The sequence below is a fragment of the Pongo abelii genome, chromosome 9, assembly GCF_028885655.2.
Source record: "Pongo abelii isolate AG06213 chromosome 9, NHGRI_mPonAbe1-v2.0_pri, whole genome shotgun sequence".
In the NCBI taxonomy this organism is placed as follows: Eukaryota; Metazoa; Chordata; class Mammalia; order Primates; family Hominidae; genus Pongo; species Pongo abelii.
Window position 1 is genome coordinate 73,730,955 of NC_071994.2, and position 13,828 is coordinate 73,744,782.

The window sequence follows — 13,828 nt, forward strand, 5'->3', positions numbered from 1 at the left end:
TCCTCAGTCCTGGCTTCCTTTCCAATCTGCCTCCTTCCTTTCATGATCTCTCCTGCCCATTCCAATCCCTTCTCTTCCCCTATCACCCCCCTCTAACCCCCAACTCCCTTGCACTGTTATTTTTTTTTGTTTTTTTGGGTTTTTTTGGCACAATCTTGGCTCACTGCAACCTCCGCCTCCCGGGTTCAAGCAATTCTCTTGCCTCAAGCCTCCTGAGTAGCTGGGATTACAGGCATACATCACCATGCCCAGCTAATTTTTTTGTATTTTTTGGTAGAGACAGGGTTTCACCATGTTGGCCAGGCTGGTCTCAAACTCCTGACCTCAGGTGATCCTCCCACCTCAGCCTCTCAAAGTGCTGGGATTACAGGCGTGAGCCACAGCATAGAGCCTGCTGGTTTTTTTTTTTATTTTATTTTGTTTTTGAGACAGGGTTTTACTCCTGTCACCCAGGATGGAGTGTAATGGTGTGATCTCAGCTCACTGAAATGTCCACCTCCCAGCCTCAAGCAATTATCCTGCCTTAGCCTCCCACATAGCTGGGACTACAGGGGCATGCCAGGGCACCCAGCTAATTTTTTTGCATTTTTTGTACAGACGGGGTTTTACCATGTTGCCCAGGCTGATCCACTGGCTTCGAGTGATCCACTGGCTTCGAGTGATCCACTGGCTTCGAGTGATCCACTGGCTTCGCCCTCCCAAGGTGCTGAGATTACAGGTGTGAGCCACTGCGCCCGTCATCTCCCTTGCATTTCTATCATCATATTCCAACTCAGGGAGGACTGTGATTCTATTCTCTCTGAGTCTCCCCCCATGAATTATCTCTGACTCTGACTTACCTACCCTTCCCCCATCCCCTTGTCCCTTTCCCTCTCTCTGACCCTCCACTTCCTCTCCACTATCTAATTCTACCCTAACTGCCACCTCCTGACCTGGCCCTGACCCAGGGGCTGGGGAGCTGGCACTCACCCCACAGTCAGTGGCCACCGTGTACTCAAAGTGGAACACCAGGGACCAGATGATGCAGAAGAAGAAGCCGAACACAGGAAAAGTGATGACCCACCAGACCATGGCTGTGAAGCGAAGCCGGAACAAGGTCCCATCGGGGTCCAAAGGCTGGGAGGCCGCAGAGAACATCCTGCAGGGCGTGGCCTAAGCAGCACGAGGGATACAACTTGGGGCCTGGTAGGACACCTGGGCCTGGGAAAGTGGGGCCTTTTCCAGAGATGGCTCCTCAGAGTATAAGGAAAAGCCAGAGCAAAAAGGGTAGAAAAGGCATAAGGGGAAAAGGAAGACAGTACAGAGGAGAAGGATCAGAGGGAGATGGGACAGGAGCAGCAGAGACAGGCAGGGTCAGAGCTTAGGAATCCCCTTGGCACAGTGATACTCTAGGTCCACCTCTTGAAGAGCCTACAGAAGAGAGGCTCCCGGTGGCTTGGACAGGGAGCTCTGGTGGCCCACCTCACTCTCACAACCCTCATAGCCACTCAGGAGAAGGGTCAGAGGTAGAAAGGTTATTATTCCCATTTCACAGAAGGGGAGACTGAGGCCCAGAACTATACCAGGATCAAACACCAGGACTAAGGCCTCTTGCCACCTGACAGCTTCAGGTTCTAAGTCAAAGCTTCTTTCAGGCCAACTAACAAAGGACCGTTGGCTCAGAATGGCCAAAGCCCTCCCACTGACCCTGTCTGACCACATTCCTGCTCCTTACCCAAGTTCAACTAGGAACAGAGGGAGTGACCCAGAGCCTATTTCAATGGGGCCACAGGCTGCCAGCCATTCCACCCCCAGGCTCTGAATGATCCAAGCCTCAGGCCAGCGGTACCCTGATCCTAAAATACCAGGTCCCTGTGGAGGCCCAGACCTACATCTCCTCCCTCTCTGAGGAGATGCAATGTCACCCAATCCAAGGTTTGGGGGAATCTGAGGGTCATGGAAACCTTCTCCACTAAGCTTGAGCCTGCTGTCCTGGGCCAGACCCAGGAGGTCTCTGTCCAGGTCAGACCCAGACCCAGGGAACTGAGCTTCTTCCAATCCCTTCTCCCTCCTGGCAGACAACTCCCCCTCACAACCTCACTGCCCAAACACCTTGACCCCTCAAGCTGGGATTCCCTCTGGATCAAGCTGAGGCAGACAGAGATGCCTTGATATTAAAAGGCCTAGGACCCAATCTCCCCTCGGGACTCATACTTCCCTCCACTAAAGAGACCCAGGAACGGGGTGGGGGCCTCATGAAGCAACACTCACACTCGGTGCTGAAGAATCCGGGTCTTGGGTTGAAGGTTGTAGCCAGACTGGAACTATTCTAAGACTGGACGGTCCCACCCCCTGCTCCTCAGGGCCTGCCCTCCCACCCACAGTACCCAATTCTCCACGCCTGCCCAGGCACACATCCTTCCCAGGTTCAACAAGCATATGTCATAAATCCTGGAACACTCTGCAAAGGTAAGAAGTGATAGTGGCTGAGGTCAGCTGGCAGTAGCTTCTTTGCCAGTGATGGGGGCAGGGACCTTTCTGAGAGTTGTGTCCAGGGTCATAGGCAGGTTTCCAACAAGGGAAAGAGAGAAAGCAAAAAGGGATCTGGCCGTTTTTTGTTAGAGCAGGACTGAGAGGGCTTGTTGGGCCTCACTGGAGAAATGGCTAAATCCTATGATGATAGAAGCAGGATACAAAAGAGATCTCAACAAGCCTGAATATGAGATATCAATGTTTAGCCTGTACCTGTGCAGAAACAGCTAATAGCAGCTCAGGCTGCATCAACAGAGGTCTAACAGCCAGGAATAAGAATGAATAGTCCTGCTTTTGCCTGTACTGCCCAGACCACCTGGAGTTCTATACCCAAATCAAGGCCCAGCAGAGAATAGTGACCAACTGGGCCAAGTTCAACGGTACATTCAGGATAGGGAAGAGCCTGGAAACCATTTCCTGGGAAGGTTGCCTGAAGGAACTGGATTGCCTGAAGGAACTGGATTGCCTGAGCTCAGGAGTTCGAGACCAGCCTGGGTAACACAGTGAAACCCCATGTCTACTAAAATACAAAAAGTTAGCCAGGCATGGTGGCGTGTGCCTGTAATCCCAGCTACTCAGAAGGCTGAGACAGGAGAATCGCTTGAACCTGGGAGGCGGAGGTTGCAGTGAGCCGAGATCGTGCCATTGCACTCCAGCCTGGGTGACAAAGTGAAACTCCGTCTCAAGAAAAAAAACAGAAGAAGACAGACTCAAGGCCCCTCATCACTGTCTTCTTGTCTCTACAGGGCTGGCCTGAAGCCACGAGGAGAGAATAGTTCTACGGCAAAGCAGAGCCAGGGCCAAGGCACAGACTCACTGGAAAGTAAGTACATACACACTATAAGTAAAAGCTTCAGCCTGGCCAACATAGTGAAACCCCATCTCTCCTAAAAATACAAAAAATGAGCCGGGCGTGGTGGTGCATGCCTGTAATCTCAGCTACTTGGGAGGCTGAGGCATAAGAATGGCTTGAACCCAGGAGGCAGAGGTTGCAGTGAGCCGAGATCGTGCCACTGCACTCCAGCCTGGGCAACAGAGCAAGACCCTGCCTCAACAAAAAAAAAAAAGAAAGAAAGAAAGAAAGAAAAAGCTTGGGCTAGGCACAGTGGCTCAAGCCTGTAATACTAGCACTCTGGAAGGCTGAGGCAGGAGGATCACTTGAGCTCAGGAGTTGAAGACCAGCCTGGGCAACATAGTGAGAACCTATCTCTATTAAAAGAAAAAAAAGAAGAAAGAAAAAAAAAAGAGGCTGGGCACGGTGGCTCACGCCTTTAATCCTAGCACTTTGGGAGGCCAAGGCAGGTGGATCACCTGAGGTCAGGAGTTCGAGACCAGCCTGGCCAACATGGCGAAACCCCGTCAATACCAAAAACAAAAAATTAGCCGGGTTTGGTGGCAGGCGCCTGTAATCCCAGCTACTCAGGAGGCTGAGGCAGGAGAATTGCTTGAACCCAAGAGGCGGAGGTTGCAGTGAGCTGAGATCACGCCACTGCACTCAAGCCTGGGCAACAGAGTGAGACTCTGTCTCAATAAAAAATAAAGAAAGAAAATAAAAGAAAAAGGCTAATTATTAGTTATTAAGCTTCCTTAGAACAGGCTACCTGGGGAGGAAGGAAGCTCCCCATCACTGGGGATACGCGAGCAGAGGCAAAGTAATCAATTACAGATATGATGGACTAGCTTGCTTCTTTTATTCCTAGGGCTGGCCATTTCTGGGATACTGTGAGTGGGAAATTCAGAGCAAATATAGAAATTCCAAGGTGGAACCAACACTGTAGTCTCAGGGAGTGGGGACAACATACCCTCAGGGTCACAGACCTAGTACTGCTCCAGAGGGACTAAGTACTCCAGCAACCATCTATATCTTAATTCCCTAACTGGTACGCCAAGAACAGGTAATAGGTATGCAAGGTATGCAATAACCTAGCTATTAGAGTACTGATACCATTAGCCCTTGGGGTCAGCCACAAGGGGCAGAGCTAACAGCCTAGTCTGTTTAACTCCATATGCCATACAAATAGTATAATTTTGCTTGGACTATGATTGACTTATACCATGCCTTCCTTTCCCTAGGGCACTGGGCTAGGGAGTCCTAATCATTTATTCAACCAACACTTTCTGGCCAGGCACAGTGGCTCACGCCTATAATCCCAGTGCTTTGGGAGCCGAGGTGGGAGGATCACTTGAGGTCAGGAGTTCAAGACCAGCCTGGGCAACAGTGTGAGACCCCATCTCCACACACATACACAAAAATTAGCTGGGCATGGTTGTGCATACCTATTGCCCTAGCTAGTCAGGAGGCTGAGGCAGGAGGATTACTTATGCCCTGGTGGTTGAGGCTGCAGTGAGCTATGATCATGCCACTGCACTCCAGCCTAGGCAACATGGCGAGACCCCATCTCCACAATTTTTTTTTTAATTAAACTGGGTGTGATGGCTCACATCTGTAGTCCTAACTACTCAGGAGTCTGAGGTTAGGAAGACTGCTTGATCCCAGGAGTTTGAGGCTGCAGTGAGCTATGATCATGCCACTACACTCTGGCCTGGGCAACAGAATGAGACCCTGCCTCTAAAACAAATGAGACTCTGCCTCTAAAAAAAACCCCAAATACTTTCTCACTCAAATGCAGTGCCTGCCTTCAAGGAGATCCCCATCTGATAGGGAAGACAGACACAAATATGATGTGATAGATAACACAGGGAACTGTGGGCACCCTGAGGAGGGAGTGATTACGTTAGCCCCAAGAAGGATAGGGAAGACATTTTAGAGCTAGCTGGGCAGGGTTTTGCGGGATGATCAGGAGTGGCTAGCGTAACAGGAATATCTGATGCATTATCTGAGATAAGTACTAGGTCAGGAACGGGTAATCCTTCCCTTCAGATCGCCTATTCGCCCTTTTCGTCCAGTTCTTTCTAATAGCTCCCAGCCCCAGGTCTCATCAGATTGGGTGTCCATACCTCAACACCCATGTCTACCCACTGACAAATCAGGAGGAGGGGAAACTCCAGTCACATGAAGAAAAGAAGTGGGGCTCCACCTCATACTCACAGCTAGACCCACTGCTAATCCTAGCCATTTCTCTGAAGCAGATGCTCTTTACATGAAGGGGGGATCCAGCTGGCTGGGGCCTTCAGAACTCTGAGGGACCCCAACGGTCCATGTGCAGAACCTGCCTCTTCTCCACCTAGAGCCCCTAGGCTAAGTTCATTTCCTGCCCTGCCTTCCAACCTGACAGTCTCTTCCTCCTCCTCCTTCTGCTCCTCACATTTCATCATCCTCCCTAAATTACCTTCCCATCCTTCTTCTACCTAGAGCTCTACACTAGCCCTGGGAAGGAGCAGGACAGGAATTATCAACCCTATTTTATTTTTTAGAAATGGGGGTCTCACTCTGTCACCAGGCTGAAGTACAGTGAGAAAATCATAGCTCACTCCAGCCTCAGACTTCTAGGCTCAAGCAATCCTCCCACTTCAGGCTCCTGAGGAGCTAGGAACAGGTGCATACCCCCATGCCCAGCTAATCAATTCTATTTCAGACATGAGGAAACTGAGGCTGGGTCTCTGTTTCAGGTAATGTAGAGTCAGTAAATGAATTACAAGTATAACAGAGTTTGACACATGTCCCACCCCACTTACTTTGATATCCTAGAGAAAGTCGCCTTACATCTTTCTTCCTGGCCCCGCACCCCATATCCCTGTCCAGAGGGTACACAGACATCTATGGAATCTTAGAGGCCATGGGACTCACCCCAGGACACATACACACGTACATAATCAGATCTCCATACAGACAGGCACAGATATAGTCTCTCTCACACACGACCCACTCAAACCCATTATATACAGTTATGACCCTCACAATCACACACACGTACACTGAATCACATTCCTACAGAGACAGGCACAAGCCCATAGTGCTACATTAAGAGGCCCAAAATACCCTCTAGCCCAATCCTGTTCTCTCTCCACTTCCCAGAAAACCCTGGGGTTCCAGAATCTGCTCTTCTATGAAGTAAGGATTTGGCTCTAGGTCTGCCCTCTGGACAGGGATATGGGGTGCGGGGCCAGGAAGGAAGATGTAAGACTACTTTCTCTAGGATATCAAAGTAAATGGGGTGGGACATGTGTCAAACTCTGTTATACTTGTAATTCATTTACTGACTCTATATTACACTTCAGTGACTCCAGCCTCCAGAACCTCACAGAAGGCAGAGGGAGACTAACCCTTGAGATTTCAATTTGCAGGCATCCCCCCAGCAGACCCGTATGTTTGATGGGCCCCAGTGGAGAGCTGGCTAATCTTGTTAAAAGATATTCAAGATCTAAAGAAGATCCAGATCGGCCTGAATATGAGGTATCAGTGTCTCCATGCCCTACCCCACAGTGTGTGGCCGTTGTCTCCTTGAAGTGGAAGAGCAGGGACCAGAGGATGCAGAAGAGGAAGGCGACAAGTGGACAGCAGACCGTGACCAGGGCCACCATGGTGAAGCGGAGCCGTACCAGGGTCCCATCCCGATCCAGTGGCAGTGGGACCTGGTACATCTTGTCAGACCTGGGGATGGAGTGGCATGCTGTCAGGGCCCCAGGCAGCAAAGCTGGGACTCAGTGATAAAGTCAGCCCTTGTGCTCAGTCCTAAAATTAGCTGTGTGCTATGGGGTGGGGAGTCTGAGGAGGAAGTCACCTAAACTTGGATAGCTCTTGCCCTGGATGAGGAAGACTGACTCAGAATCCCAAGACAACATTCCACCTCAATTTCAGAGGGAAGACAATGAACCAAATCTGTGCTAGGATAAAGCTTGAATGGATTGGGAGAGCTTCTCCTCACTCCTCTCTGCCTAGCTTGACAGGCCTAGGACTAGAGAAGCTGCTTTAAGTAAGTGTCTCTCTTTATTTCAAGAACCAACCCTAAAACCTACCAGTGGATGGAATGGCCCGTCTCCTCCCCCAGGCCTTTGAGCCTCAGGCCCAGCCTCCAGGCTTCAAGGCCTCTCATCAGCTCTCATTGCTTCCCCACTGGCCCAGGGCCCTTCTGCACCTTCAGTCCCTTCCCAGGCTCTGTGTGCTCTGTGTGCCTGCACCGCAGTCCACAGTGGCAGGGATTCCATGGAAGCTGACAGAACCCCAAGCCCTCTGCTCTCCCAGCCTGCTCCCTCACGTGCCCCCAGGGTGAAAGGCTTTGCAGAATCAGGCCTGGTGCTAGCCTGGGCTGCTGTTTGCTGGAGAGAGCTGCTTGGTCAGCTTCTGGAGGCTTCCCAGTGCCCAGGGGGCTGTCCACATCACCCTCCTGTGAACAGATGAGGGTTCCTGGGGACTGTGATTTCCCCCTTAGATAAGGGTAGCTAAGATCAGGAACTATAACAAATAAGTGTATACCAACAATCCTAGCCCAGCTCCGCACAGTATACAGAAGGGAAAGTTGGGGTAGGAATCTGCTCAGGATCACATAACAAAGAGATACATGTGGGACCCACAAAGAGTTACACACTGCAACTCTGGACTTCCTTGACCCCTTCCTCTCTGTGTCTGAGCTTGAGAAAGGTCAGGTTAGGACTGGAGTGAGAGAGGCAGAAGAGGCACCTGTTCACAGGAGGAAGAAAAGGAAAAACCAAATTCTACATAGATGAGGCAGTTAGCCCTATTCCCATTGTAAAGATAGAGAAACCAAGACACTCAGAGAGAGAAGGGCTCTTCCTCAAAGCCCTATGCTGAGCTGAAGGGAAAGCCATCCCTGGAACGTTGGCTTGTTGTTGCCAAGCTAGGGCTGGCTCCAGACACATAAAGAATATACCCTTCTGGGTTCAAAGGCCTTGTCAAATCAAGTCCCAACTCTTCCTGACCCCACCCACAAGACTCTCCCTTTAGTCCCACCCTCAAAAAGAACCCTGATCTCAGTTAGGTTGGCATCCTGGCATTCCAGAACAAGCCAGGTGGCTACGCCTCCACATTCTCACCCATTTTCCCCCAGCTGCCAGGCCTGATCAGGCAGCCTGCTCCAATTGCTCAAGTTCCTTTCTCCCTTTTAGGAGCATCAGGGATCCCAGGGAGCTGGAAGTGGCTCTGGTGACCCTCCCAGAAAAAAAACACATTCCCTGGATCATCCCTAAATGGACTCTAAGTCCCTTAGGGCCCTAGATGGGGAACATCTTCCTCACTCAGCCCAAACCTAGACTCTGCAGTTGCAGTAGCACTAGTCTTCCCTCCCAACATCCTTCCCTGAAGCCTGCAGCTCTAGATCCCTGAGGAACTACTAGGATTCCCAAATTGAAGACTAGATCTTCAGGGAACGAAGAGGCACTGCCCAAATCAGGAGTTGATGAGGAGCTTCAAGGGATAGTCCATTCCAATTCTTGGAGGTATGCCTGGCCTCCCATTTAGCTGTGTGACCTTTGGCAAGCCACTTAACCACTCCAGATCTGTTTCCACAGTTCTGCAACATGGGAATCACATGGTTTAGAATACCTCTAAGGTCCTTCCAACTTGGTCATTCTACTCCACACCTCAGGGTGGAGCTGAAGGCCAATTGTTCAGCCTGCAGATAGTTCTACATTCCTCACAGGTACTACTTAGCTGAAAATTGCTTTCTTTGGAGCTACCTCAGCTCCAAAGTCCCTAGAGATCTTCTCAGCCTCGAGTCTGAACCCACATTTACTGGGTGCCTACGGAATACTAGGCCCCCTGCTCTGTACTTGATATACATTGTCTCTTTTAATCTCACCATAATTCTATGAGGTAGGTCTACAGCCTGTATATTTCCATTTTACGGATGAGGAAACTGAGGCTCAGGGAGGTTCAAAACACTTACTCAAGGCCAAGGCTAATAAATAGCAGAGCTGCCATTCAAAACTAGTCTATGGGGTTCCAACCCTGGGGCCCCATCCTCCCCACCTAGGACTCCTGACCAGGAGGCCCCGCGGAATAAAGAAGGGAGAGCTCAACCCCTGCACACCCGGCCCCATGCTGGGGAGGGAGAAGAAGGGGGCCAGCTCGGCAAGTCCAGACAGCAGCAGTTCCTGGGAAACAGAGTGTGTGCGATAGGACGGCAGGTACCAGGACTCCCAGAGCGTGGGGCCCGGCCCTGCAGAGGCCGGACCGCGCGGCCAAGCTCCCCTGAGTGGGGCTGCCCGGCAGCCCAGCACATCCATGCCCATACTCACCCACGCGGTGGTGGCGAGACTGCCAGCGGAACCCGGGGGCCCGGGTGGCCCGGGGTCGGGGGCTGGCTCTGCGGGCTGGTCAGAGCGCGAACGGCGGGGGCGGGGCCGGCGCTCTCGGGGCGGAACTTAGAGAGGAAACTGCGCCCAGATCCTCCGCTGGCTCCTCCCCGCTTCTGGAGACCCCGACCCCTGGCTCTCCTCCTCAATCCGGCGTGTCCTCAAACCATGCTTTACAGCCCGGGTCTGCCCCCACTAATTTCGGCTGCATGAGGGCAGCCGGAAGAGCTCCGGATACCTGAGTTTTAGCATGTTGGATAAGCCACCTTGTCGCCTTACCTCTCAGCTGCGTTCCATCACCTGTTGAAAGAACACAAAATTAATTCAACAGGGGCCGGATTTCTCTTTCTCATCCGCCCGTCTCTCCCGCCTCGCACCTCCATTCTAACTGAACTATCCAGCCTCGCCCTTCTGAAACACTAAGCCAGTTTCCTCCCAGCCCTGGCGCCCCTCCCCCAAACTTTGCTCGTCAGGGCGGTTGGGGACATTTCAGCAATGGGAAGAGCACCTTTGCAGGCCACTAGTGAGAGACCCGGTGAAGCACATCCCAGAAACTCTGGCCTAGTGCTGTTCCCGCCTTTGTTCAGGAGAGGGCGCCCTGTCCTACATAGCGCAGAAAGAGGATTTTCAGCCACCAGCCTCGGGTCTCCCCACAATGAGAGGATTGATCCCCCAAAACCAGCTGCCAGAGTTCCCTCCCTACCCTGACCATGACTGACCCATAAAAGAGCTTCAGGGGGACCCCTGGCTCCCTTTGCAAAGACCATCCTACCCCAACAGGGAAGGAGGGGGAAGGGACCAAGAATCCCTCCTGCAAGCATACTGGGGGGTAGTCAGAGCATCTGCAGCGGGTGGAGGACCTCTAAGCTAGCCATAGCTAACATCGCACTTTTCCACTTAAATCCTCACAGCAATAACACATTCTGAACACCCAGTATATCCCAGGCACTCTTACTTTTTATCTCATTTATTTAATCCTCATAAAAACCCTGTGAGGGCCAGGCGCGGTAGGTCACGCCTGTAATCCCAGCACTTTAGGAGGCTGAGGCGGGCGGATCACCTGAGGTCAGGAGTTTGACACCAGCCTGGCCAACATGGCGAAACCCCGTCTCTACTAAAAATACAAAAATTAGCCGGGCACGGTGGCGGGCGCCTGTAATCCCAGCTACTTGGGAGGCTGAGGCAGGAGAATCGCTTGAACCCGGGAGGCGGAGGTTGCAGTGAGCTGAGATCGTACCACTGCACTCAAGCATGGGCGACAAGAGCGAAACTCCGTCAAAAAAAAAAAAAAAAAAACCTGTGAAAATAGATACGATCTCGGCTCACTGCAACCTCCGCCTCCAGGGTTAAAGCGATTCTCCTGCCTCAGCCTCCCGAGTACTGGAATTACAAGGCGCCCGCTACCGCGCCCAGCTAATTTTTGTAGTTTTTAGTAGAGGCGAGGTTTTGTCATTTTGGCCAGGCTGGTGTCAAACTCCTGACCTCGTGATCTGCCCTGGCCTCGGCTTCCCAAAGAGCTGGGATTACAGGTGTAAACCACCGCGCCTGGCCTTTTTTTTTTTTTGTCTTTCTTTCTTTTTTTTTTTTTTTTGGAGACAGAGTCTCACTCTGTCACCCAGGCTGGAGTGCAGTGCCACGATCTCGGCTCACTGCAACCTCCACCTCCCAGATTCAAGCAATTCTCCTATCTCAGCCTCCCGGGTAGCTGGGACTACAGGCGGCACCACCATGCCCGGCTAATTTTTGTACTTTCAGTAGACACCGGGTTTCGCCATATTGGTCAGGCTGGTCTCGAATTCCTGACCTCAGGTGATCTACCTGCCTTGGCCTCCCAAAGTGCTGGGATTACAGGCATGAGCCCCCGCCAGTAGATACTATTTAATATCCTCATTTTACAATGGAAAACAGGGAAACCAAGTTACCTACTTACACAGCTAATAAATACCAGAACCAGGACTCAAGTCTGGTACCTGAGATAATTCACATAATCCACTATATGCTGTTAATGCCACTTAGCATTTGTTGATTAATTTGTCAGAGCTCTTTTTCATGTGTTCACTTTTGTTCATTCACCCAGCCTAGGCCCTCTCTTTGACAGGCCTCATGTGGAGCAATGGTGGAGGACCCAGAGATACCTCAGATGCACTCTGAGGGGCTCTGAAGTCTGGAGAGAGTGCGCACTCAGAGTGTCTTATTCTAAAAACTACTTTGCTTGATTTTGAGTTCTCCCCTATCCTGTTCTTTAAGGTCCCAGGACAAATGGACTAGCAAAACTTTACAAAAAGAACTACCTCTCTCCAAATTTGGCAACTAGATTCAGGTTTTCTGCCTTGGGGCTTCATGTCATCCTCTTTGTCTAGCTCCAACCAGGGGTGTCTGCTCCTGGCCATTGTTCCCTATCTTGACAGCTTGTCTGTTCTCTTGGCCCTAAGTACCATTCCCTAAGGCTGGGTCCCCTCTCCCTGCCTCTAGACTACCCTCAATGCCCAAACCTTGAGGTGCTCTAATTTAGATTAATTCTTTAATTCTCTGGTGATTTGGGAAATACAGGCAATTCTCCATATAGCCCTGAGCCTCTGTTTCCTCGTCTATAAAATGGTTTTATTTATTTATTTATTTGAAACAAGGTCTCGCAGGGCGCAGTGGCTCACATCTGTAATCCCAGTACTTTGGGAGGCCAAGGTGGGCAGATCACAAGGTCAAGAGATCGAGAGAATCCTGGCCAACATGGTGAAACCCTGTCTCTACTAAAAACACAAAAATTAGCTAGGCGTGATGGCACGCACCTGTAGTCCCAGCTACTTGGGAGGCTGAGGCAGGAGAATCGCCTGAACCTGGGAGGCAGAGGTTGCAGTGGGCCGAGATCGCGCCGCTGCACTACAGCCTGAAGACAGAACAAGACTGTGTCTCAAAAAAAAAAAGGTCTCACTGTCTTGCCCAGGCTGGTCTTGAACTCCTAGGCTCAAGCAATCCTCCTTCCTTGGCCTCCCAAAGTGCTGGGATTACAGGCATGAGCCACTGTGCCCAGCCTGTAAAATTGATTTAGGAATATCCACACTGGGAGTGGTGGCTTACACCTGTAATCCCAAGCACTTTGGGAGGCCAAGGCAGGAGGATCACTTGAGCCCAGGAGTTCAAGACCAGCCTAGGCAACATGGCGACACCATCTCTACCAAAAAATACAAAAAATTAGCTGGGTATAGTGGCACACACTTGTATTCCCAGCTGCTCGGGAGGCTGAGGTGGGAGGATTGCTTGAACCCTGGAGGCAGAGGTTGCAGTCAACTGAGATCATACCACTCCACAACAGCCTGAGTGACAGAGCAACACCCAGTCTCAAAAAAAAAAAAAAAAAAAAAAGGAATATCCACATCATAGGGTTGTTGTATTAGAGGTAATTTAGCAGTGTGCCAGCCATGTGGAAGGTACTCAATACATGATGGTCATTATGATTAGACATGTCAGCCACAGTGTGAACTTGTCCTGAACTTTTTTTGTATTGTTTGACCTTGGCTGTCACCAACCCTTTCTGAATCTCTTTATTTCACTGTCAGTTTGAAAGACCTCGCCTACCTTGATTTATGTGAAGGAAGATAAAAGAAATAAAAAGAGTTCTTGGGCCGGGTGCGGTGGCTCATGCCTGTAATCCCAGCACTTTGGAAGGCTGAGGTGAGCAGATCACCTGAGGTCAGGAGTTCGAGACCAGTCTGGCCAACGTGACAAAACCACATCTCTACTAAAAATACAAAAATTAGCCAGGCCTGGTGGCGGGCGCCTGTAATCCCAGCTACTTGGGTGGCTAAAGCAGGAGAATCGCTTGAACCCAGGAGGCGGAGGTTGCAGTGAGCCCAGATTGCGCCACTGCACTCCAGCCTGGGTGATGGTGCGAGACTCCACCTCAAAAAAATAAATAAATACAAACTAAAAATAAAAATACAAAATACAAAAATAAAAAGAAAGAAAATATTTGTTGGGTTGATTTAATGGAACTGGGTTTTGAAGAATGGGCAGTATTTAGACAGGTAAGCAGAGATTGAGGAATTGCTAGAAAGGGGACACAGTGAGCATGGCTGGGGTAGGTATAAAGGCAGGGACATAGACTGCT

General features: G+C 50.7%; 1 protein-coding gene across 20 annotated transcripts in view; it reads right to left on the bottom strand.

Annotated features, from left to right (window-relative positions):
- The window catches only part of PGAP2 (post-GPI attachment to proteins 2), a 28,169-nt gene that overhangs the window by 7,609 nt on the left and 6,732 nt on the right, over positions 1-13,828 (bottom strand). For 3 of the 20 annotated variants that reach the window (XM_009246764.4, XM_009246763.4, XM_054525968.2), the window contains exons 2-3: positions 10,003-10,021; positions 6,889-7,063 (exon numbers count right to left, since the gene is read on the bottom strand). In XM_009246764.4, coding sequence (XP_009245039.1) covers positions 6,889-7,063; positions 10,003-10,021 — 194 coding nt within the window. The other 17 variants (XM_063728168.1, XM_063728167.1, XM_054525965.2 and 14 more) reach the window with 15 other exon arrangements.